The 27,350-nt window shown below is 39.8% G+C and overlaps 1 protein-coding gene across 2 annotated transcripts in view; it reads right to left on the reverse strand.

Moving 5' to 3' along the window:
* LOC119558776 (synaptosomal-associated protein 25-like) overlaps positions 1-24,985 on the reverse strand; it is a 191,986-nt gene extending 167,001 nt beyond the window's left edge. For both annotated transcript variants that reach the window (XM_037872065.1, XM_037872064.1), the window contains exon 1: positions 24,941-24,985. In XM_037872065.1, the coding sequence (XP_037727993.1) occupies positions 24,941-24,974 (34 nt within the window). In that variant the 5' untranslated portion in view covers positions 24,975-24,985. The remainder of the gene's footprint in view (positions 1-24,940) is intronic.
* Positions 24,986-27,350: the final 2,365 nt, after the last annotated feature.

Below are 27,350 nucleotides of genomic sequence, written 5' to 3' on the forward strand. Positions count from 1 at the left end.
ATTTTCCGATAGATTAAGCAAGGAGTATGTAAGTATTACACTATGTACCTCGATGGCTCTAAGTAAGCTATGCGCTCCACTGTGCAGTGGAGACTTCTCGGCGGGGTGATGGGAACAGAGCGGGAGAGCGGTGCAATGGGATAGCGGTGCCGTGGTCCAGATTTCCTGGACAATGGGCCGGAACATTGTGAAATATAAGAAGCCCCAACAAAGACAAACCCATGAAATGATATCAGCTGAGATGTCAAATTATTTGAAATTTAAATAGAGCTCTAAAGGGTAGTAGACTCTGATGTAGGCTGTGCCTCAGTATTTCATGCATTGAGGAGGAATTCATAGTCAACTTTCGTCTGTTATTAAAATCATGAAACGGCGTTTATTCACACACGATTTTGCTCATTTCATAAAATGGGCATAGCATAAACACAGTAATAGTCTAGTATTACGAGACCTATTCCCGTTTTTTCACTATTTTATTCTTAAATGGATACATGCTTATATACTACTCGGATAACACAGAAGCTTAATGTAATAATAAGTGAAAAAAGTAGTATTCTAGAGTAGGTCAATGAGTTTTGACTATGTCAACAGTTTTCGAAGTTGGCAGGGCTGACACCCGATTGGCGGGTGAGTGTTCCGTCGAGTCGTACGGTGAGTTAGTGAGACGTCGAGTTATGTCATATAATATGCTAATCAGCAATTCTCATCTGCAGTCAGTGCAACTCGGAGCCTGGTACTGTTAGCTCCTTGAATACTGCATGGTTTGTTGGGTGCTGGTCGTGTTGAGAAACTTTAGGTACGAACATTCTCCCTCCATTGCGAGGGACCCTCAAATAGGGCGTAATGTCGGTCAGTCTTTGGCCGAATTGTATATTAAGCAGCTAACAAATCATTGACCATGGCGGATTTTTTCTTCAGCTGCGAAGGTTTATAATTATAATTAAAGTCCTACATGTCGTTATGCTGCTGAACGCTCCCTATTGCGACAAAAATGGCATTGCCGTAGGGACCTTTTCGGACAAAGGTTAGATATTTCTTGGTTAAATTTAGAAATGTCATACAAAATTCAGCATTCCTTTAGTTTTGAAGTTGATGAGAAGTTTGACCTATTTTAATCGTTAATTTTTTTGCAGTATGTATTTCAGTTAGACACAAGGAACCATTATTTGTAGCGGTTGATTCTCGTTCGGATGAGTCAGTGCCGATAGGTTTTAATTGGCTTCATGTATCTTTAGGCTTTGCTATCTTCTTTATCAAATTGGTCGTCATCCATCGAATTTTCATCTTTCGTGAGCTCACGAGCAGAGCTGGGTCTTGCGAGATAGTCTACGCCTTCTTCTAACATAAGGTTGATTTCCCTTTCAAATAATGTTTCCTTCTTGAGAAAGCCTGTGACTACATAACCATTTCTTGCGCCTTGCGCAAGAGATTTATTAGGTCCTATTCTGAGAAGTTCACCGGTTATTAAGCAAGGATAAGACCAGCCCCTAAGTCTAGGACAATGGGTCCAGGTTGGCAAAAGTCAAGATCTGCTAACGGCAGTCCCGGGAATAATAACTACCTCTTATTGTTTCAAATTCAATATACATAACGAGATCTTTAGTATTGACCTAGTTGCTGTTGTTCTTTTTTCTTGCGTTTATTGTCCCTAGAAAAAAAACGTGCCGCTCAATAAACGTCAGTACACTCCGTAACACTGGAATTTCCGTTGGTGCACCCCGTGGATTTTTCAGTGCAGTTAGAGTTTGTTGGTCAAGCTTACTTCTGATAATAAAACACAGGATTGAATCCCAAGATTTTGTGCTGATATAGAAGTTTTTAAAGGTGCTTAAAGTATTTCGCACTGTATCATGTATTGCTTGAGCATATAATCAACGATTTCTCCTATTGTAGCAAAGACTAATATTTTGCCGTTTTAATACCTGGGTTTTAGAAGTTGCCAGAAACCGTCGTTTCCGCCTTGGGAGAAGGCTGTCTATCAAAAGGTTCCTGGCTTTACTACGGATTGAATATTCAGCTTCAGAATATTCAGCTTCTGGCTGGCTGAGTATGGTTTATTATGTACTAATTCCACAAATATGTAGTGAAACCGGGGCTAATCTAGATATTTGCCACCAAACTCAGGAATACGGATTGGCGGTAGAGATTGATTCAGGCTCTTTGGAGCTTCGTTTTCTCGAAGCAAGGTCAAATTGTATTCATCTTATAGCGTCTAAAATCGAATTAGTTATGTTATTATTATCGAGATCATCATGCGCCCGTATCAATAGTTTCCATTGGACCTCAAGGTGTCGTTGTAGTGCTGGGGTGCTAGTTGGTGCATTTGACCCATTTGATCCTAATTCGTTGCATCGTATCGATCGATGAGTCACTCTTGAGTTGCCTATCCAACGGGTCCTTTGGGTTGTTCTGTATTCGCCGAGGTACCTTTTAAGCGTCGATGGCTGATATATCTCTACCACTTCAATCAATCCGTTAGTCTTGCTAGACATCTCCAGTTAGTAATGTCGCTTGCTATCTTCATCTAGGTCACACAAAGATCGTTCAACTGGCTTAGCTTACCGGAATAATAGCCATCTCGGTGGCATCGTTCGACAGAAGCCTTGCCATAATTCTTTATGAGCTGTTGGATTGGTTCTTGTAGCCCATTTTGTTGATCTATTAGTCGATTGTGTAAATCGATTCTTGTGTGACTTGTTTCCTCCATTGGCTGTCGAAAATCCTCAAGCTGAACCCTCCACGAGGGTGCCGGCTGGGCAATGCTAACTGCATTACTTCTAGCAGGGTAATGCAATGTCGCTTGTCCAGTCAACCCCTTGAACCAGTGGCTATCGTTGGAGGTGCCTGGCGGTAGGCATAAAACGCAAGTGGGTGGTTCCCCTGAAAAATAAACCAGTATGGACGGCGAGAAGACGGGGCCGAAGCGTACAAACGAGGGGATGAAGGCTAAGGCGCAAGATGAAGAAGATGACGGAGGCGCGCTGGAAGATCGTCCATGCGCGACTTGTTGAGCTCTCTTTGCACGGATGGAAAAGGCACCAACAGCCCCTGTGTCCACATTCGATGGTGCAAGGTGAATAAACGGTGTCAAAATGCTGAAGTGCAACGACGATCCGACCAAGAAGTGGCTGACGCAAACGGTCTGCCAACTGGAGCCGTTGTGGATCGAAAGACTCTGCACATGGCCAGCCCACTACCCAAAGTGTGGGTCTCCAAATCAACAAGGAGGCGGAGGATCTGCTGTACCCAAGATTCGGGAAGATGGCGTGGGGCATGGGTAGTGTCTACCTGCGTCTTAAGAAGCGACACCCCGACGACAAAGGCGCACACATCCTGAAGGCAGGCGAGGTGGAGGAGAACCTAGGTCTGGAGGCCATCGTGGAAACAGCCCTAACCCTTGCGCTAGACGACTCGGAGGACGAAGCGCACGGTGACCTGACTGTCATAGCCAACCCGTCAAGCGGAGCTGCAGCTCAATCTCCATAAAAGAAGACTCGACGGAGCTCCTGATTTCCCTGGAGCAAGGGCCCGTCAACATAGCCTTAGTTCAAAAGCCATGGATTGCCTCGGGCAATATCGTTGCCGGACTAAGGTCCTCAAACTACAATACATTCTACTCACCGACGGTAAGCAGGAACAGAAGCGCCGTACTTGTGCGGTAGAATATCCATGCTAACCCTATGTCTCAGTACAGCTCTGATGACTTGACTACCATGATGCTAGAAAACGAGGAGCAGTGCCTCTTGATAGCCTCCTGCTACATGACATAAGACAGACCGGCGCCACCAGACGAGCTGAGCAGCTTGGTGGAATTCGGCTCGAAGGATTACCAACTTCTCATTGGTGCAGGTACCAATGCACACCACAGCGTGTGGGGAAGCTCCGACATCATCGACAGAGGTGAGTCACTCTTAGACTTTATTCTATCTACTTATTTATATATAGCAAACGTGGGGGAAAAACACACCTTTGTAGGTCCTACCTCGTCAAATGTGCTAGATATAACGCTTGTAAAGTGACAGAGTACTTTGGTCTCTGAATGGAGAGTCCTAAAAACACCATCCTTCTCAGACCATAGGTATATTCAGTTCAGGTAAAATTTTAAATGTACTCCAAAGGTAACTGTCTATAGAAACCCCCGGAAAACGAACTGGAAAATGCTTACAAGGACTGTAACCTCGAAGCTCTCGACTAACCCGGTCGTAGTAAAATCCTTGAAAGACATAGAAACGTCCCTAGAGCACCTGTCCAAGAAATTACTGGATGCGTATCACGCATCATGCCCGACATCAAGAACAAGGAAGAAGGCCAAGCCACCATGGTAGAATTGGGAACTGACACTCAAAAGAAATAACATCCGAGAATTCTTCAAAATCGCCAAAAAGACAGACAATGAGATCATCAACGGGGTATACAAGAAGAAATCACGCAGGGAACAAAGAAGCTCGTGGAGAAACTTCTGCTTCAGCATCGAGAACGTCCCGGAAACAGCCAGACTCCGGAGGCTGCTTTCGAAGCAACCTACCATACAGAGTCAGCTAAAATGCGACGACGGATAGTGGACTGAGGGCAGTGAAGAGACCCTAACAGCACTTATGCAATCGCACTTCCCAGGATGCACGGATGTCCTAGACATCAGCACGCATCACGATATCAACTGGCGAAGTGCGGCCCCTGAACGATCTAATAGCACCTAGAAAATCAGCTGGGTCATAGACTCCTTTGGGGGCTATAAGGCACCAGGACTAGCAGGAATATTTCCAGCCATGTTAAAGGTGACCAAGGAAAGGATCACCCCATGGCTATTTGAAACGTACTTGGCATGTCTAAGCACGGGCTATATCCCAATCCAAAGGAGGACCTCTCGGATTGTCTTCCTCCCAAAAGCGGGAAAGTCCAGTCACGCAAGCCCCAAGGATTACAGGCCGATAAGCCTTACCTCTGAAAACACTGGAAATGCTGCTGGATCTACACATCAGGAACGATGTAGGAAGACTCATGTCATCTAACCAGTGCGATTGGAGTATTCGTAAATATATCCGGAGCATTCAACAATATCAAAACGGAGGCTATAATGGATCGCCTAGAAGCTACCAAAACGCATCCCGCAATAAGCCTCTGGATAAGAAACCTGCTTAGCTACAGGCGGGTACATTCAGAGTGGGGCACCGCTTCCATGGAAAAAAGGGGCACACAGAGGTACACCACAAGGTGGGGTCCTCTCGCCTCTCCTATGGAAATTGGTGGTCGACGACCTAATTAAGAGATTCGAGAGGAGAGCCCCAAAAATAACAGCCTATGCGGACGACAAAGGCATAATTATTACGGCAGTCTGACCATCGACCATCAGCTCCATAATGGAATTAACACTCAGGGAGGTATGTGAGTGGGTGGAAAAGGTGGGGCTCAGTATCAATGCGGACAAGACGGACCTCATTCTCTTTACTAAGAGATAGAAGGTACCGAAATAGACCCCCCCGAAAATTGGCACAACCAGGAGGACCCCGAAAACACAGGTCAAATGCCTCGGCACAGTACTGGAATGCAAGCTGGCATGGACATCTCGGTGGTGCGTCCGACTCTGCTGTATGGAGCCTTAGTGTGGTGGCAAGCCACTAAAAATTTATTTATTTATTTATATCCTAGCGCTACAAGTACACACTTATGATTATCGCGCTAGTCACATTGAGTTGATCTTTTATATTATTATTATTTTTAAATTATTAAAACAATTTCTCTCGCTCTCTTAATTAATATTAATGACTAACATCAAATTTTCATAGTTACTATTATTATTGTTTTTAATATATATTTTTTTATTTTTATTTTTTTTTATTTCATTTCATTTAATTTTTATACTTATGTGTACTGGTACTTTAAAAGATCTTTAACTTTATTGTAAAATTGAGTTGCGCTCCTAATTGTTTTGTATTGGTGCGGTAGATGTTCCATAACCGGATACCATTTATTAAAAATTGCCTTATGGAACACAGTGTTTGTATTCCAGGGCATATGTAATTTTTGGTTCTTACAGATGTGGCTGTGGTAAGTTTATTGAAAAGATATTTTGGTTCTCCACTCGTCACTATTTTGTGAAAGAAGATTAAAATTCTGAGATCGATCCAGGAGGTCAAGTTAAGGTCAAGTATTTTATATGTCAGTTCTGATACATGGTCAAAACGTCTTAAGTTAAGCTACAGTTAATGTGCGCAAATCCCGCGCATCACAATATTCAAAAATTTCTATGCCGTAAAAGAGAGTGGGCAGGGGGATAACTTTGGCGATTAATAGTCTAACTTCCTCAGTTAGGAACGATTTAGAGAATGAAAATTTTCTCAACAGAGCATATGTACGCCCTGTCGCTTTGAATATATGGTTGCTACATGATAAAGTATTGTTAAATGTTATCCCTAGACTAACTGCATTTACTTCATAGCTTATCGGCGTATGGTATATATATAAATTTTTACCAATTACCAAGCACTTTGATTTTTTAGTATTTATACCCAAGCCATTTTCCTTTGCCCATTTTTCAATTAGCCACAATATTTTATTACTTATACGGATACAGGCATGTATTTCAGTTACGGGTCTACTAACATATATTTGGACATCATCAGCATATAAATGTACTTCACACTCAGACAGGATATTAGGGAGATCATTGACATATATAGAAAACAATAAAGGGCCTAGCACAGATCCCTGTGGCACTCCCCTGGATAAGTTCCGGAAAGAAGAATCTTCCTTCCCAGAGATGACTGCTTGATACCTATTCGTTAAGTAGGACCTAATAAGCTTCGTCCTAAGCTTGGTACAGAGAATGTTATGATTCACAGAATCAAAAGCCTTACTGTGGTCAAGGAGCGTCAAAAACGTTACTGTCCAGTTTTTGTCTTATATTCTCAACAATATTAGTGATTGCAGTAATACAACTCCTTTTCTTACGGAATCCAGATTGTTTTTCATCAAGTAGAGAATTATTAGCTAAGTATAATGGAATCTGTGAGGACATAAGGTTTTCAAAGACTTTTGATAGAAAAGGTAATATTGAAATAGGTCTATAGTCATTGTTTAGCTTAGGAATTGGGAAAATTTTGGCGTTTTTCCATATTGTCGGTAAGGAATGTGCCGAAAAGAAACTGCACACTTTCAATTGTCAAAAGCTCTCAGTGGGAGCTTTCGATCATGCCATGCGATGCACCGTTAGAAAGCTCTATTAATTCTGCGTTGTTTGCATGTTCTCTTTTCACTATTCGTTTTGCACATTTCGCAATGCCTCGAATTGAAGAGCATGTTCGCCAAAAAATTGTGCACAATTACTGTACAGAAAACGGTGTTTCGTACCGGAATTTGGCAAAACGCTACAAAGTTAGTGTTAATAATGTTAAAAATATTATAATCAAGTTTGGGGAGACATGCTCTCTAAAAGATTTGCCAAGGACTGGTAGAAAAAAAGGTCCAAGGGATGCCAGCGTCGATAAGAAGGTGCTGGCCTTAATTCACAAAAATCCCACGATGTCAGTTCGAGATTTGGCCAAAAAAACGCGTACGAGTACAAGTATGGTTCAACGCATAAAACAACGGCATGGACTAAAGACGTATAAAAAACAAAAAGTTCCAAAAAAAAGTCTGCGTCAACAAAGCGTCGGCAAAACGAGAGTGCGCAGACTTTATGATCGCTTGCTCACTGATGCAGTGGAATGCGTTGTAATGGACGATGAAACATATGTAAAATTGGACTCCAAAACTTTACCAGGCCCCCAATTTTACACAAAAGCCAAAGGTGAAACAGTTGACGACTCGGTCACCAAAATAGAAGTGGACAAATTTGGGGAGAAAGTCCTGATATGGCAGGCAAATTGCACCTGTGGCTTAAAAACCAGCCCATTTTTTACAAAAAGCACAATTAACGCTGACGTTTATCAAAGAGAGTGCATTAAAAAACGTTTAATACCATTCTATCGAAAGCACAACGTGTCGACAATATTTTGGCCAGACTTAGCGTCAGCGCACTATGCCCGGTCAACATTGGCGCTCCTTGAGGCGGAAAAGATCAAGTTTGTTTCAAAAGAGGAGAACCCACCAAATTGCCCAGAGCTGCGTCCCATTGAGAGATATTGAGCCATCGTTAAGCGAAATTTATTAAAAAATGGTAGTCTCTCCCAAAACAACATAGACATGAAAAAAAACTGGATGCGTGCAGCCGGCAAGGTCACCAAGGAGGGTGTGCAGAACCTGATGAGAGGAGTTAAACAAAAAATTCGCTCAAAAATAAGATGTTAATTTTTTTTTAATTCTGTTTATAAAAATTGAACGTTAAAGTTTTGCTTTAAGAAAAACAAAAAGAAAAATTGAAATCGAATAAAAAACATGAAAGTTATAGTAGAAAGAAAGTGTGCAGTTTCTTTTCGGCACATTCCTTAATGAAGACGTTGTAATAAAATATATGTAACATGGGGCAACATTAAGGGGAGCAAAAGCTTAACAAATTTTGGACTCATATTATCGAGACCAACAGCATCGGACTTGACATGCAGAATACTAACTAAGACATCACTTTGGTTTATACATATAAAGCTAAAACTATTATCAAAGAGGGGTTGAGTATTCAGGTACGGATTGCATGTTGCTTCAGGTACATCTATTTCCAAAAACTTTTTGTTTATTAATTCGACATCCACCTCAGACTCTGTCTGTTGCTTACATTTTCCAATACCTAACCGTTTTAGTTTGTTCCATCTGTTTTTTGAGTTAACACAGTTATTAAATTGTATGTTATAATGCTCTTTCTTTGCTGATTTTATCTATCTATCTACCATTTTTGTTTACTTTTACCCTAGCCTCTTTGTATTGTTTTCGAAATTCATCAGTTTTGTATCGCTTCCACTGGAGGTAAGCTACATCTCGCTGACGGGTTAGGTTTTTGATTTCACTACTGAAGCATAGATTTTGCATTGGCTTAATCACCTTGGTCCTTAGGGGCACAAACTTGTTGAACAAATACTGGACATTGTTGGTTAAAATCTCTAATTGACAATCTACATGACGAAGATGGTAAATACGTGACCAGTCACAACACAAAAATTCCGTTTTTAATTCATTAAAGTTTATATTTTTATACCCGTTACTCGTAGAGTAAAAGGGTATACTAGATTCGTCGGAAAGTATGTAACAGGCAGAAGGAAGCGTTTCCGATCCCATAAAGTATATATATTCTTGATCAGGATCACTAGCCGAGTCGATCTAGCCATGTCCGTCTGTCCGTCTGTCCGTCTGTCCGTCTGTCTGTCCGGATGAACGCTGAGATCTCGGAAACTATGAGAGCTAGGCTATTGAGATTTGGCGTGCAGATTCCTGAGCTTCTTACGCAGCGCAAGTTTATTTCAGTAGAGTGCCACGCCCACTCTAACGCCCACAAACCGCCCAAAACTGTGGCTCCTACAGTTTTGATGCTAGAATAAAAATTTTAACTGAAATGTATTGTTCTCATCAATACCTATCGATTGACTTAAAAAAAAATTTGCCACGCCCACCTTTACGCCCACAAACCGCCCACAAACTTCAAGAAATCGTAAATATGAACGTGGATATCTCGGATACTATCAAGGATAGAGAATTGGGATCTCAGATTTAGATTCCGTAGCCTTGTGCGCAGCGCAAGTTTGTAACGCAAATATGCCACGCCCACTCTAACGCCCACAAACCGCCCAAGCCTGTGGCGCCCACAATTTTCATGCTAGATACAAAATTTTAAATGAACTGTATTGGTCTCGTCAATACCTATCGATTGACCCAAAAAAAAATTTGCCACGCCCACTCTAACGCCCATAACGCTTAAATCTGTCTACCGCCGATAGGTGGCGCATTTCAATCTCGCTTTGCTGCTTGCATATCCCCATTTCCCTTTGGTCCCTTTAGCTGAGTAACGGGTATCTAATAGTCGAGGTACTCGACTATAGCGTTCTTCCTTGTTATAATCTCTATACGTAAAAGAATTGATTTTGCTGTCAAAGGTCAAGTCGTATGTTAAAAATATTAAGTCATGTCTGGAGAAGGCTGGTACAGAAACCTGGTCATAATGTATGATTTTGCTAGGGTCATTGATAAGAAATAAGTCAAGTAATGTATCACAGTGGCTGCTATAGTGCGTGGGGATCGTTTCGTTTACGGAAAACAAACCTAGGCATTTAAAGATTTCTACGAGATTATAGTTTTTATCATGGCACTAGCTATGGAACAAACTTCCTCATCCTGCATTGTTGTTATCAATGATTATTAGGGGCGCAATCTCAATATTCAATGCGTATCTTATACATTTCTTAAAGTAAACTAGTTTTAAACCTATCTTAATTAAGAGGATACGATTTATACGCTTAAGAACGAAAGCTATCAGCTTCAGGTCCAGCCGAAGCGTTAGTGAGAGATGTAGAAAGTGCATCAGGCGAATGATTAATGGACGAAAGTTCCTCCATACTGTTAATGCAACATACACCCTCTCTTCGAGTGCAGCGTACGTGCACAAGGCCGCGTCGTGTAAAGACAGCCGTAAGGATTTTATGTTTTTTCATACGCATAGCCTCTTTAAAGATGAGATAATGCTCTTTCAATTGCTCATTAATATAAATTAACGCTTCTGAATTGAAACCCAGAAACTGCAAGCTAAGTTGTTTCTTGTGCTCGCGCCTGTACATTCCGACTTGACCAAGCAGCTTGATCTTTTCGCGTGGGTTTAGCATTTTAATTATTATCACTGGATCCACATGTGTTTGTTGTGATTTCGTTGCTCGGAAGATATCGCAGACTTTTGGTGGTGGAGTCAGCTGGAGACTAAAGCCTAGCTTGTGATAGAGAGCTCTGAGATCTTCACCTTCGACATAGGGAACTCCATGAACCCTCAGATCACACGAGCTAGTCTCCCTGCATTGCGTTGCCAGCCTGGCCTCCAGTGCACCCAACCTCTCACCTGCTGCTTGTAGATTTTCTACCTCCCGGTTCAGCGCCTCAACCCGCTCACCCATTCGGTCCCTCATGGAGCGAAGATCGGCAACCTCGCGCTCCAACGCCAGGACACGACCATCCATTTGGTTTACTTCCCCGGCGATGATGTCCAAGCGTTCGCTGTTCAGCTTCCCGAACGGCCGACTCAATTTTCTCGGTTTGTTCCTCGAAGCGAGTCTTTAGGAGCTCCAGAAGCTGAGGCGAATTTACATCCGAGATGCGTTCGCTGGCAGTTCCAGCATTGTTGCGGGTACGTTTAGTGGGTGGAGCAGAAGAAGCCATGACTTTTTTAAGTGTATTTATTGTTTGATTTGATTAAAGTAAGGTGTATTTGTCGGTTGTGTTTGTATTGTATCTTTCGGATTTAATCTTTAAGTTTAAGTTGTAGCTTAGCTTGCAACCAGTCACTGCTTTACCGACAAACTGCCTTATCGACAATAGTTAATAGCTGCCTTATCGGCGATAGCGTAGCTGATGGGGCAATCTTTTTCTCTCTTGCACTCCGAAGATGCTGCCGCACCGATTGTCTCTCACTGAAGGTGCACGCACAACCGCACTTGTTGTTCAGCAAGAATTTATTTTCTGGTTTATAGAGTCAACTTTGTTTATTAGCATTATGTTGTGTTGTTCGCGGATAGAGCTGGTGGTATATTAGGCGGTTATAGACTTTCTTCAATTTTATAAATGTAATTTTCCGTGGAATATCGTTTATTTTATAGAGCGACTGCACACGGGAGAGTTGGAGAGTTATGTGACAGACAGACACCGAGCTTATGGCGAGAACTCAGTGGCAGGCACTGGTCTGCATAACGGGGGCGCTGAGGTCAACCCCAACCCAAGCTCTAGAAACGATCCTCGGAGTCGACCCCTTAGATATCCACGCTCAACTGACTGCAGGAAAGGCAGCACAACGTCTAGTTGCATCTGGTAACATGACGACCGAAGCATGATCAACAAAACGGACTACATGTTCCCCAGAACGTGCCGATAACATAAATTGTGGTCGGGTACTTTGCGTTGAGCGACAGCACTGATCAGTCGATACCTCCACCGATGCGCAGCAATCCAGAATCATCTGAAAAACGGTGTTAGTTTCAGCAGCTTGGAATTCCTGGGCAAGTGGCAATCATGTTTGACAGCGTTATACTTCAATAGAAACGAAGAGATTTGAATGTGTTTTAGCTTAGTTGTCTGTAATTCGCTAGGTTAGGCAATTTGTTTTGACGACATCTGGTAAATCGAACTATAAGTATGACTTTCAATCAGCCCAGAACGCAATTTGATTATGAAGCGGAAAACGTAGCTAACTACTCGAAAAAAAGATGAATCCAATTCGAAATTCCTGATGAGTAGTAGCTTTCAGTAAGAAGTTGAGTGGCTTGTTAGACTTTTCTTTACGAGTACATCTACATGTAACCGTCTTTGTAATTGCATCCGTTAATAGCGAGAAAGCTGCCCGTGGGTATCGATGGTGATAGAACTCTTACTGCCAGGTATGGACATCCCGTAGATTACGACTAGCAACCGATAGTGCTAAAACAATCTGTTGAAAGTCCGTATGTTCGGGAGCATTTTTTCGATATCCGTGTAAAAAAACATACCGATATTGCCATAATACTTCGGCACGATGAGCTGGTGTTTACCTAGCGCTTCTATGTGTCTCCATTTTAAGCAGTCCATCAAGAATTCGCAAAATTATTTTTTTTAATGCTGAAAAGAAGAGAAGAATTGCAGAGAAGGGTCATGAATTGGTGGAATTCCCTTCTTCAACAGGTACCCCACAATGTATACCCCGTAATTATTTCACTTGTGGGTGTCGACAAAAAGCCTTGTAGATCTCCCTAACTTTGTATATAACTCGGCTGGTACAGAGGCACATAAAGAACTCATAATCAGAACTTAATTTTCCTGGAGGTTCTTCAAAACTCTCCACTGCAGATAAATTTTTGGGACGCCCACGAGTTGTACCTGCGACTTGAGAGAAAAGACCAATAACCGAAATGTGCGCATGGGTACGAGGTGCGTCGATGGTTTGATTGAAAGCCTCCGTAGCCAATGTGATTGTTGATCCCGAGTCCAAAAGAATTCGGCAAAAAGACTTTTTACCACATCTGTCCATTACATGGCTAGTATGGTGGTCATCATGGTCTGGGCTCGAGCAAGATGTCCAGCCTCTACAAAAAAACTCGATATTCTCTTGCTGACCGGTGTGATAGCTGCTGTGGGTCTGTGAATCTTGACGTACCAGAGTATGATGTGATCCTTTGCAGAAACGACACCTGAATTTCGAAGTGACATTTCCTAGTGACATGTTTGCGACTAAAACAATTAAAGCACAATTTGTGAAGCCTTACGAATGATCAACGATCTAATATTTCCATTGATAGAAATTAAGTATAGGCCGCTATCGAGTGCGGTTGTGTGCAGACAATACAAATCTGAATGAATTCGAAGCTTCGCCAGCGACGTGTACGTTAGCGGCGCGTATCCCGTGAACCTTGTTAGTAGAACCAATATTCCGAAAAGGCCGTTCAACCTCGGGTTGGCGAGATTCCATATCCAGTTTGCTTAGTAGTATTAGCCATGGTTTCCGCTGATCACAACAAAGTGCGTCTAGTCTGAACTCGTCCGCTTCATCGGCTAGCTTGCGCAAGCACGCCACTCCCGAAGCTAAAACGGTGTGTAACGCTAAAAAAAAAACATGCAATAAAAGATCTCGTTATTGATGGCTTTTTGTAGTACCGATGTACTAGTTTATCCCAAGCTTCAACATAATTCTCTTCGGGGACGGAAATGTAATTCACCTTTCAATCCAAATTAGACTTAAAGTAATGGAATTACTGGAAGCTGGTGAGGTTTTCGCGTCTGTCAACAGGTCTGAAAATTGAGGCCAATCTTAGCAGTTGTCATGAAAAGACTCAATCTTGATATTTTCGATCCTCAGGTCCGTGTGTGTATGTGATTCCTGAACCTGCTCCAAGAATTTGCTTTGCGAAGCCACCAGCTGTGCTTGTGTGGTAGCCAATCGTTCAAGTGGGTCCCCAACGTTGGCGATTAGGGTAGACGAATGAGAGTTTGTCCGTTTTCTCTCTGCGATGGCATCTGATAACAAAGTGTGCAATGCGTAGTACTTAGTTTCTTAGTTTAGTGAACGAAAATTTTACCATTTACCAATTCGCTAGAAAACTAAACGAACCCGAAACAATTCGGATCGATGGACCAAAATGCTTGCAAATAAGTAAAGATGTGGACTGTATTTAATCTTTTATCTTAGCTGGTATAATACTCCAAAGCTTCGGCGCTTAACCTCACGTGTAATTCAAAGTTTCAATGTGTGTGTGTCTTTTTGGGATGAGCAAGAGAGATACATAGTTAACTTTGCGATAGGGTCTACTTAACTATCGGTATATCGATACGAGGCTTTTATACCAGTTACTCGTAGAGTAAAAGGATATACTAGATTCGACGAAAAGTATGTAACAGCCAGAAGAAGGCGTTTCCGACCCCATAAAGTATATAGAATTTTGATCAGGATCACAAGCCGAGTTAGTCTAGCCATGTCCGTCTGTCCGTCTATCCGTCCGTCCGGATGAACGTTGAGATCTCGGAAACTATAGGAGGAAGGCTATGCTTCTTCTAACGCTTATATCTCTTTATCGTTATTTGATAATAGGGTCACCGGCGTGAGTAGCGCTACTCTTAAGGATTGTAATTTTTTATTGCCCCTTATTTTACAAGATTTTATTGAGATTGTGTTAAAGATCTTTTCGCTTGGTGCCACTTTGAGTTGGCTGATATTTAGTATACCGGCTTCTTTTTCAAGCCTTTGAAAGAACTGACCTAAGTCGAGAATTTCATTGGTGTACATATCGCTAACACCAATTCTTGCTATAACTTTTTTTCCATGCTTTAGTAAGCATAGTGAATCTGTTATTCGCAAGGTCACTACTTTTCCTACCTCGTCATTTACAATGACTTCTTATACGTTGGGCTTAGAAGCTTTATTTAGAGTTTGCCTAGGCAAATCTATTTTTTCTTTTTCTGTTCCTGCGCAGGAATTTTCCTGTTTACTTTGATTTCTGGTAGTGACTCTCAGAATTTTATTATTCGTTTGAATATTTTTTAAGTCCGTTATAGTTATTCTTGAAAGCGCGTCGGCTATATGATTGTCTTTTCCCTTAAGATACTCCACAGTAAAATCATATTCTTCTAAGTCTAATCTCATTCGTGTTAGTTTTGAGCTCGGGTTTGTCATTGAAAATAAGTAAGTCTGTTTTGACTGTCTTCCATAAATATATGGTCGAAAATAATTAATCGCCCAGTGGATAGCTGCTAACTCTTGTTTAGTTGTATTTTTTTTGCTTTATCCTTTTGTAAATGATCTTGATGCATAGGCTACTGGTAGCTGGGTGCTATTGTAATCTTGAGTAAGAAAAGCTCCACGCTTGTTTGCTTGCATCTGTTGTTATACAAAATTCTTTATTAAAATCTGGATACTGCAGTAGTGTGGGCTTCATCTATTGAATTTTAAGCTATTCAAATGCTTTTTGCCATTTAAATTTAACATTCTTTTTACGTAATCTAGTTATGTGACGTGAGCAAGTTTGTAAGGCGATGCCGCGCTCTCTCTATAGCCCGCACACCGCCCAAACCTGTGGCGCCCACAATTTGTATGCCAGATAAAAAATTTTAACTGAAATGTAATAGAACGGTCAATACCCATCGATTGATCAAAAAAAAAAGATTGCCACGCCCACTTTAACGCCCACAAGCCACCTACGCCTGTGGCGCCCACAGTTTTCAAGCTAGAAAAATTTTTAAGTGAAATTAGTCTCGTCCATACCTATCGATTGACCCAAAAAAAAGTTTGCCACGCCCACTTTAACGCCCATAACGCTTAAGTCTGTCTACCACCCACATAACCATATATTGAGATCGCGAGTAGGTGGCGCATTTCAATGCTTGTTGCTTGCATATCTCCATTTCCCTTTTGTCCCTTTAGCTGAGTAACGGGTATCTGATAGTCGAGGTACTCGACTATAACGTTCTTACTTGTTTCTATTCCTTAGCTGGAATTATCTAATAATAATATATCAACAAAATATTTACAACTAGTCCATTAATTCCAAAACACTGCCAAAAACAATATAAATTCAAGAGGCTTGCTAATATTTGCCCAACCTTTGTACTCAATACTATCTTACGAACAAATTACGCGACTTTTTATAAATAAATGTAAATGCATGGTCGTCACAATAAAATAAATATACTAAAAGTTTTGGAACTTTTAAAGTGACTTAACATGTGAGATTTGACGATTTCGTCTCCTTATCATACTCGTCACATTACCCCACACTGCCCTACTGGAAGTTAACACGAATGTTTATTTAGGTATTTCATTTTAATACACCAACCATTATTTACAGATTTCAAGTCGGCACAGCGTTGAAAACTGCTTACGATAACGGTAGATTTCCCTCTCTTTCCTTTTTTTGTAATCTAGTGTTCTTTGCTTTTAATCGGCGCTCGCAGGGTTGAAATTCGGTGTTTTCGTTATTATCTTTTCTTGCTAATTATCCTTAGAAAAGCAAAACAAAATAAAAAGCACGTAAAGGAGTAAGAAAAACGAAAGGAAGCTATCTTCGGCAAGTCGAAGTTTCTATACTCTGGCAGGCCCTTCCCGTGGGAGCATTGTATGTACAGACCTTTCCTAATTTTAGAAAACTAAAAACTAAATACAGAAATCTTAAAATAATGTTCCAATTAATTTTACTACCGTATTTATTTTCCAAGTAATATATTTGTACTTAAAGATTTGAAATATTATAAGAATGATATTACCAAGAGTAGAAGTTAAAAAAAAACAATAAATAAATATTATTTTTTTACTCTTGCAGAGGGTATTTTGATTTCGGACAACTATATCTTATAGATCCCATAGGAATACCCGAAAAAAAATTTTTAAAAATTATATCTTTGGTGTTTTTATACCCGTTACCCGTAGAGTAAAAGGGTATACTAGATTCATCGGAAAGTATGTAACAGGCAGAAGGAAGCGTTTCCGACCCCATAAAGTATATATATTCTTGATCAGGATCACTAGCCGAGTCGATCTATGTCCGTATGAACGCTGAGATCTCGGAAACTATAAGAGCTACAATACTGGGATTAGGCTTGCAGATTCCTAAGATTTCTGCGCAGGAAAAGTTTGTTTCAGCAGAGTGCCACGCCCACTTTAACGCCCACAAAACGCCCAAAACTGTGGCTCCTACAGCTTTGATGCTAGAATAAAAATTTTAATGTATTGTATTGTTTTCATCAATACCTATCGATTGATAAAAAACAAGTTTGCCACGCCCACAAACCGCCCACAAACTTCAAAAAATCGTAAATATGAACGTGGATATCTCGGAAACTATCAAGGATAGAGTATTGGGATCTCAGAGTTAGATTTCGTAGCCTTGTGCGCAGCGCAAGTTTGTTACGCAAATATGCCACGCCCACTCTAAGCCCACATACCGCCCAAGCCTGTGGCGCCCACAATTTTCATGCTAGATACAAAATTTTAACTGAACTGTACTGGTCTCGTCAATACCTATCGATTGACCCAAAACAAAATTTGCCACGCCCACTCTAACGCCCATAACGCTTAAATCTGTCTACCGCCGATAGGTGGCGCATTTCAATCTCGCTTTGCTGCTTGCATATCTCCATTTCCTTTTGGTCCCTTTAGCTGAGTAACGGGTATCTGATAGTCGAGGTACTCGACTATAGCGTTCTTCCTTGTTTTAAATATAGAAATGTCAATATCTTCTTATATTTTCTTATGTGGCAAGCCAGCCCTGCTGACGTATCTGCATGTTAGAAAGCTTTTGAGAATGTGATCACCTTTCTGCCTTCGAAAAAAGATATCGACCCAGAGCCAGAGCTGTATACAGGCTTTTTCGTAACACCAAAGTGCCGAAGCGAGCGAAAGGAAGCTGCTTGCTATAGTTTTCACTTCCCAACTGCTACAAGCAGCCGGAGTTCAGCCGGATGTTGCAGGATTAAAGAGGTATGATTTCGTGGATATATATAATATATGATGGACGTTGATGCACTACGAGCAGTACAAAAAAGTGGCCCAACGACACCAAGCACGTGCTTGTTACGCGGGGGGGCCCTTCTATCAATTTGGGCAAAAAAGCGAGTTCGCGAGGAAGATACAAAAAACAAATAGAGACGGGACACAAATGAAAATAAAAGTAGCAACTAAGAATGAAGCAAATGAGTTAAAATATTAGTTTTTAAAACCGGGATAGAAGTTGATGTGCAAATTAAATGGTAAAGATTGTTATAATTATTACATAGAACGCGAAAGGGCTCGTGCAGACAAAAATTTGATGTACATCGTGGCAAATTTAGGGGATAATAATTTCGTGTTAGTCTAGCAGGGACACTGGAAGTTAGGCGGTTTACAAGTTCTACAGAATCAATATCACCTCTAATAAGATTTTGCATAAAAATAATACCAAGCATTGTTCTACGATTTACAAGTGTAGGTAAATTAAGCAATAGTAATCTACTCTGATAGGAAGGTAGCCTTACGTTTTGATCCCAGTTCAAACTACGAAGGGCAAAAAGAAGAAATTTTTTTTGTACCGACTCAATACGGTCAATGTGCACTTGATATTGTGGACTCCAAACCGAAGAACAATATTCCAAAATAGGACGAACAAGGGAGGTAAATAATAATTTGGTTGTATAAGGGTCATCAAATTCTTTTGACCAACGCTTTATAAACCCAAGAACACTCATGGCCTTGTTGACAGTGGACATTATGTGGCAGTCAAATTTAAGTTTTGGGTCCAGAAGAACGCCTAAGTCATTAACGGAATATATACGGTCGAGTGACGTATTTTGAAGAGAGTAACTTACAAAAGTAGGAGTACCCCTATAAAAAGTCAAACCGTTGCATTTAAGGCAGTTCAAATTTAAAAGGTTATACTCACACCATCCCTGAAAACAATCAATATCTGACTGTAAGTTAAAACCCGACGCTATATCGTTATATGATAAACAAAGCTTAACATCATCAGCATACATTAGTACACGAGAATGTTTTATGGTAGAGGGAAGATCGTTAATAAACAAAGTAAACAGCAAAGGACCCAAATGACTACCCTGAGGCACTCCAGATGTCACGTAGATCAATTTTGAAACAGCGTTCTTGAATATAACCCTCTGAGTCCTACCATTCAAATAACTTGAAATCCAAGTTAATAGTTTACATGGAAACCCAAGCTGATTTAATTTGAATAATAGGAGAGAGTGGTTGACAGAGTCAAAGGCCTTACTAAAATCTGTATATATAACGTCAGTCTGCATTTTTTTCTTAAATCCATTTATTACAATAGATGACAATTCAAGAAGGTTGGTGGTGGTCGATCTTCGCTTAACAAAACCATGCTGACACTGTGATATTAGCGAGGAACATAAATGTTGCAAATGAGAAGTAATAATACGTTCAAATGCTTTAGGAATTGCCGACAATTTGGAAATACCTCTATAATTCTGGGCATCCGCCTTCGTACCCTTTTTGTGAAGTGGAATGATAAAAGAGTCCTTCCAGATAGTAGGAAAAACTGATGACGAAATAGACAAATTAAAAAGTTTAAGAATCGGTTTACATATGGTTGACGCACAAAACTTAAGCACACACCCGGGGAGTCCATCTGGACCGGGAGAATAAGTTGGCGTTGTTGTTGCTAAGTCTCTTATGAGAGAACTTTCGGTAATTTCAGGGGTAAAAATACAGTTTGCCCTATTTAAGGGATTAGGGTAGTTAGAATTTGACCAAGCAACCGAACTATAAGTAGTTTGGAAAAACTCGGAAAAATAAATCAGCAATTTCAGAATCCGTCGATGCCTCCATTGAGTTAAAACGTACAGATGAAGGCAATGCCGACGACTTACGCTTGGCATTAACAAAGTTATAAAACTGCTTCGGATCATTTGAAAATTCGAATTTACATCGACTTAAATACATAGAATAGCAATGACTATTGAGAACATTACTTTGATTTCTGGTAGTGACTCTCAGAATTTTATTATTCGTTTGAATATTTTTTAAGTCCGTTATAGTTATTCTTGAAAGCGCGTCGGCTATATGATTGTCTTTTCCCTTAAGATACTCCACAGTAAAATCATATTCTTCTAAGTCTAATCTCATTCGTGTTAGTTTTGAGCGCGGGTTTGTCATTGAAAATAAGTAAGTCTGTTTTGACTGTCTTCCATAAATATATGGTCGAAAATAATTAATCGCCCAGTGGATAGCTGCTAACTCTTGTTTAGTTGTATTTTTTTTGCTTTATCCTTTTGTAAATGATCTTGATGCATAGGCTACTGGTAGCTGGGTGCTATTGTAATCTTGAGTAAGAAAAGCTCCACGCTTGTTTGCTTGCATCTGTTGTTATACAAAATTCTTTATTAAAATCTGGATACTGCAGTAGTGTGGGCTTCATCTATTGAATTTTAAGCTATTCAAATGCTTTTTGCTATTTAAATTTAACATTCTTTTTACGTAATCTAGTTATGTGACGTGAGCAAGTTTGTAAGGCGATGCCACGCTCTCTCTATAGCCCACACACCGCCCAAACGTGTGGCGCCCACAATTTGTATGCCAGATAAAAAATTTTAACTGAAATGTAATAGAACGGTCAATACCCATCGATTGATCAAAAAAAAAGATTGCCACGCCCACTCTAACGCCCACAAGCCACCTACGCCTGTGGCGCCCACAGTTTTCAAGCTAGAAAAATTTTTAAGTGAAATTAGTCTCGTCCATACCTATCGATTGACCCAAAAAAAAGTTTGCCACGCCCACTTTAACGCCCATAACGCTTAAGTCTGTCTACCACCCACATAACCATATATTGAGATCGCGAGTAGGTGGCGCATTTCAATGCTTGTTGCTTGCATTTCTCCATTTCCCTTTTGTCCCTTTAGCTGGTTGTATAAGGGTCATCAAATTCTTTTGACCAACGCTTTATATACCCAAGAACACTCATGGCCTTGTTGACAGTGGACATTATGTGGTAGTCAAATTTAAGTTTTGGGTCCAGAAGAACGCCTAAGTCATTAACGGAATATATACGGTCAAGTGACGTATTTTGAAGAGAGTAACTAACAAAAGTAGGAGTACCCCTATAAAAAGTCATAACGTTGCATTTAAAGCAGTTCAAATTTAAAAGGTTATACTCACACCATTCCTGAAAACAATCAATATCTGACTGTAAGTTGAAACCCGACGCTATATCGTTATATGATAAACAAAGCTTAACATCATCAGCATACATTAGTACACGAGAATGTTTTATGGTAGAGGGAAGATCGTTAATAAACAAAGTAAACAGCAATGGACCCAAATGACTACCCTGAGGCACTCCAGATGTCACGTAGATCAATTTTAAAATAGCGTTCTTGAATATAACCCTCTGAGTCCTACCATTCAAATAACTTGAAATCCAAGTTAATAGCTTACATGGAAACCCAAGCTGATTTAATTTGAATAATAGAAGAGAGTGGTTGACAGAGTCAAAGGCCTTACTAAAATCTGTATATATAACGTCAGTCTGCATTTTTTTCTTAAATCCATTAATTACAATAGATGACAATTCAAGAAGGTTGGTGGTGGTCGATCTTCGCTTAACAAAACCATGCTGACACGGTGATATTAGCGAGGAACATAAATGTTGCAAATGAGAAGTAATAATACGTTCAAATGCTTTAGGAATTGCCGACAATTTGGAAATACCTCTATAATTCTGGGCATCCGCCTTCGCACCCTTTTTGTGAAGTGGAATGATAAAAGAGTCCTTCCAGATAGTAGGAAAAACTGATGATGAAATAGACAAATTAAAAAGTTTAAAATCGGTTTACATATGGTTGACGCACAAAACTTAATGGCACACCCGGTGAGTCCATCTGGACCGGAAGAATAAGTTGGCGTTGTTGTTGCTAAGTCTCTTAAGAGAGAACTTTCCGTAATTTCAGGGGTAAAAATACAATTTGCCCTATTTAAGGGATTAGGGTAGTTAGAATTTGACCAAGCAGCCGAACTATAAGTAGTTTGGAAAAACTCGGCAAATAAATCAGCAATTTCAGAATCTGTCGATGCCTCCATTGAGTTAAAACGTACAGATGAAGGCAATGCCGACGACTTACGCTTGGCATTAACAAAGTTATAAAACTGCTTCGGATCATTTGAAAATTCGAATTTACATCGACTTAAATACATAGAATAGCAATGACTATTGAGAACATTAAGGTCCGATCGAGCAACCACATATTTCGAAAAATCAGATGGCTTACCCGATTTTTTATACTTTTTATAGGTGTTTGTTTTAAGGTTTGTAAGTCTTTGAAGCGCATTGGTAAACCAAGGAGGCCTGTTTAGCTTTGAAGGAAGCCTATCAGGAACGCATTCATTAAAAAAAGTATTTAACACTATATAGTATAGATCAGTGGCACTTTTAATATCCATACAATTGTACAAAAAAAGTCTGTCCAATTATATTGAGAAATCATATCGATTTTTATAGTCACATTTTCGAAAACATCTCATTTTAGTTTGAGGAACTAAAGGAGAGAGGGTATCAACGCATGGGAAGCAGATTGTCAATTCCATTGTTGGATGATATCGGTCTTCAGGTACAACAAGAGCGTCAATTCTAGATACCGTGACTTCAGACGGGTCTGAAACAAACACAAGATCTAGTTGTCTATTTAATGAATTCCGTATAAAGCTTACTTGCTGTAACGATTAGTCTAAAAGACCATCTACAAAATCATGGACGGATAAGGGTATAGCGACAAGTGAGTCAGTAGGAGAAGACCAAGAGATATCAGGGAGATTAAAGTCACCCAAAACAATCAAAAGGTCTCTGTTAGAAAGAAGGGATAGAATAGATTTTATCGCAGACAGATGGTGCTCATAAATTATTAGATCAGAGCCAGGTGGAATATAGGAACATGTAACAAAAATAGATAAGGATTGCAAGGAAACTTTCACACTAACAAATTCAATATCGTTATGGGTATCATAGTAAACTTTTTCAGATGTTAGGCTAGTGGTAACGGCAATCAGCACCCCGCCTCCCCTACGTGAGGAGCGATCGGTCCTATAGGCATTAAAGTTATTTGACAGAACTTCAGAGTCAGATATCAGTAAATGCAGAGGAGTCAGCATAAAGCTTGGGTAGCTTTTTATTTAGTCCCCTAACATTTTGATAAGCCAAAAATAAACTTTTTAGTTTTTTGGCGCAGTGGAAGGTCTGTTATTTGTTCTCGGTTTATTGGGAACAAATTCTTTTATTACTAAATCATCATTAAGCCATAAGCTTTCAGAAAGTAGTACCTTAAACAGAGTAGTACCTTAAAGTAGTACCTTAAAAGAGGATATACTACGAGCGTATGAAAATCGAAATTGTTCAACTGAAATATTCTCGGATGGGAATTTTTCACGTATAAATTCCAAAACATCCTCAGATGTAGTATCTGGGGTGAATCTAGAAACAAATAATTGCTTCCTATGAGGAACAACTGACAGTTTCTTACGTCCCCCAGCAACAGATTGAACCACACTAAGCTGAGAGCCAGAAACGGTACCATCTGTACCTATAGGTACGGTAGGCACCGTAGCCGACACTGAAGATTTTTTTACCACCAGACTTCGAGAAACAGTGACTCCACCTGAATCAGCTGTATCCCTATTCGCAGTTGGTTCACTTACCCCAGTGTCAACAGAAACTGCTGCAGCTACCAATTTCGGATTTGGGGAGGATACCGTGACCGTATTAACTGCCGCTAAGCCGGCTTTTTTGCGATTAGGCGACTCAGTTAGTAATTTCTTATTATTAAATTGGGCACAAACGGAATTGAACCTCTCATTGAGCTGTTTAAAAGCACCTGAGAGATTCAAAAGGCTGTCTCGACTCTGCTTCATAAAGCCGCTCATCTCAACTGCCATTTCCTTGCAGGATCCACATGACCACATGAGACCAGAATTCAGATCAATGAAGTCTTTGACTCTGCCAGTAAATCCTGCGCATTTAACGTGCATCATCGATTCGCAGAGCCAGCAGAAAATAAAAGGGTCTTTAGTTGAAGCCGAAAGAGTACAATTTTTCTTACAGGAGACAAGAGCCATTTAAAGAAGATGAAATAAAAATTAAATAAATTACGAAAAATACCTCAAGTAAATTTTGCACTGGGATCAAATTCCAAAACCACAAAGGCACAAAACACGAAAAAAATAAGAGCGCGAGATCGCGTATTAATTTAAATGTAAGAGAGCACGAGAGAATAAATCTTCTATCGAAGAAGTACTGGCACGACTTGGAAAACAGCTGCCCAGAGTGCAGCAGTACCGTCAAGATGCATAGATGACCCGCAGGTCCTCGTTAAATGTCACCGTTTTTTCCACGAGAGCCAAGGGATACAGATAAGGGTAGAAGCCCACAACTGGTTCCCAGTGAACTTGGGACGAGACGGCTTGCTGCGAATATAAAGGAGGAGAATTATAGGTGGCTTAACTTCAAGACAAGCAATGTTATGCGACAGTACAGCGCGATTTTTGGCCCCTTATCTATCTTACACCTATTTTATTATACAGTTAAGAAATTTATTAAGAAAGATAACAAAAAAGTCGTACCAGACTTTAATTCTTCAGCACTGTCTCAAAACAGAGAAACTGTTAGTGGTAGTTTGCAAACATTTATTAAGCACATCAAGCATAAGGGTAAGAAAAAGTTTGGTAAACATAATAAAAAGATATACCCATATCTAAAAATGGTCAGTGAACTTAAACAAAAATGTTTGCAACTAATGTTATCTGTTCTGATCTTATAGTTTTTGGATACATGCGTCCACAAAACACGTGTTTCTTAAAATATCTTACCTCCTTGCTCATCCAGCATTACAATGCTTCGCATTCCAACTTCCGCGCTCTAAATAGAAATACATTTGCATTTTGAAAACATTAGAATTTCTTACGAAATAATTAACTAGAAAGAGAATTTTCTTCAGTTCTTAAAAGAGCATACTTAGTGTGGTAAAGGGTATGTAAATGACAATTTGGTGTATTTTTTTTATCAACGCCGAACAGCAAAAGTAACGTACGCGTCGAATGGTTCAGCTTTGCAAATAACGCTTTGCCTATCATTTCAAATTAGTACTGCTCGTATAATTGAAAGGTGAAATTAAGTTCATAAGAAACTTAGCTCATAAGATCTTGGAAACAAGGTCCAGTGAAAAGTATTATGGAACAAACTTAAAACCAGAGCTCCCAAAATATGCTCAATTTTTTTTCGCCAGCCTGTCATTTTCAGCTCAAAACAAGAAAAAATTATGAAGCTCAGTTTCAAATTGAGCAAAGACGATTTTTTGGTTTCATTCGCGTTAAGTGTCTGAACATTACTAGATCAGAAACACATTAAAGTGTCCAAATCAGTTGGAACCTGCGTCAAAACAGCTTGCGTCCAGTAGGTAAGCAATGCTTTTTAGCTGGAATTACAAAGTGTTTTTCCTGATTTTTTTGAAATTTAAATTTTAAACAATAAACAGTGATTTTCAAAAAATTTAACACGAAAAAAAATGTATTTCATATAAGTGAGCTTGCAATGTTTTTTTTGGCCACACAATTGTAATTGAAATTTTTGTTAGGATGTAAGAAAATTTAAATTTCTAAAAAAAAACAGTAAAGACACTTTGTAATTCCAGTTAAAAAACATTGCTTATGGCAATAACAAAGTAGGATAATCCTCTTGTTCTAAAGAATTCACGGTTGGTTCATTTGTATTCTTTAGAAGAGGAGTGAATTGACGTTCCTCCCCTTTACACCAAAAATTATTCTCACAATGAAAGTCATCCTAAATAATTTCGCGTTTAATTAATTTTGAAAGTTCTGTCTAATTTGCCTTAACAGTCTTTAAAAAGATACCAATGCTTAAGCAAAGATATTAAGCCTCAGCTTCTTGGAACTTTATGGACAAAAAAGTAGGTTTTAAAAAAAACAATGACATTGATGTATAGCTTACAGACCTCAAAGCGTTATTTATTATTATTAGAAAAGTCAAAACACACTTAACATAAAAATACACTTTTGCCAGATTCTGAAAAGAAAAGTATCTCAGAAAAACAGGATCCCAAAAAATGCAAACAGAAATGGTCAGTGTCTGAGCGAGACACTTTAAACCAAACAAAAACATATTGAGAGTGCACTTCGATTTCAATTTTCATAGGGTCCTAACGTAAATGATCTTTTTCTAACACCTAGAAAAATGGGGACACTTTTTGGGAGCTCTGCTAAAATCTCAACAACTTCATTTACCTTTGCAATTAAGCGACTTCGACATTTCCGAACGTATTGCCAACACAATAAAAGGAAAGCCCATTGTTGGCCAACTCGCACCTTTACATCGCAGGTGATTAACTTAGAAAATTAAACCAACATTTTTATCAATTTAAAATGTATTTAAAAATCTATATTTCAATCTTTAAAAATTTAACATCGTTTTTTGGATAATATAACTATTTGGAATCACAATCTGACACGTATGAGGAAATTAAAAGTAATCTAATGACGCCCTTGTTCATATTAATATTTTTTTCAGGGTTACTTCGATATCTATCTAATTTACTCCAGGACTATCGTATGATCCTGGCTAAAACAATTAGGTTTTATAAGCATCAACGTTGCGGATATACCAGTGGGCTGCGCGTAAGTTTCTAGTTTTTTTGCATGTGCTCTTGAATCAGGTCCATGTTTCAGTTAACGGCGCTGCCCAAGAGTCTACAGCCATATTTCTAATCAGGCTTTATCACAATATTGAAGAGCATTAGCTTGTAATCTACCTAATGCAGTTGTTGGGGCTTGCGTCTTATTTATTCGCGCTTCGCTTTTACGTGCTATTCCAAGCGAGACCCATGTCAAGGTGTTCCTAATTTGTAGGTATGTTCTTAACACATTCGACCCCAATGCTTCCTAACGGTAATCGATTCCTATACTACTGTGGGCAAAAAGTAAGGTGATTTTGTTTTTTGGATTTTCGTGGTGTGGTGCACTATGAATTCTTTCCACCCGGCCAATCTGTAAAAAGAAATACTATTTAAGCGTTATGCGTCTTTTGCGTGTGGCCATTCGCCCAAAAAGACCAGAATTACTGGCAACAACAACTCACTTCTTCGTGACCATTTCGCCAAAAACTCGGCGCATATCTTTCCGCAACCACCGTATTCGCCTGATTTGGCTCCGCGTGATTTCTGGCTATTTCCATAACTGAAGAGACCACTCTAGAAAACGCGTTTGA

This window comes from Drosophila subpulchrella, unplaced genomic scaffold, assembly GCF_014743375.2.
Source record: "Drosophila subpulchrella strain 33 F10 #4 breed RU33 unplaced genomic scaffold, RU_Dsub_v1.1 Primary Assembly Seq137, whole genome shotgun sequence".
NCBI classification, from domain to species: domain Eukaryota; kingdom Metazoa; phylum Arthropoda; class Insecta; order Diptera; family Drosophilidae; genus Drosophila; species Drosophila subpulchrella.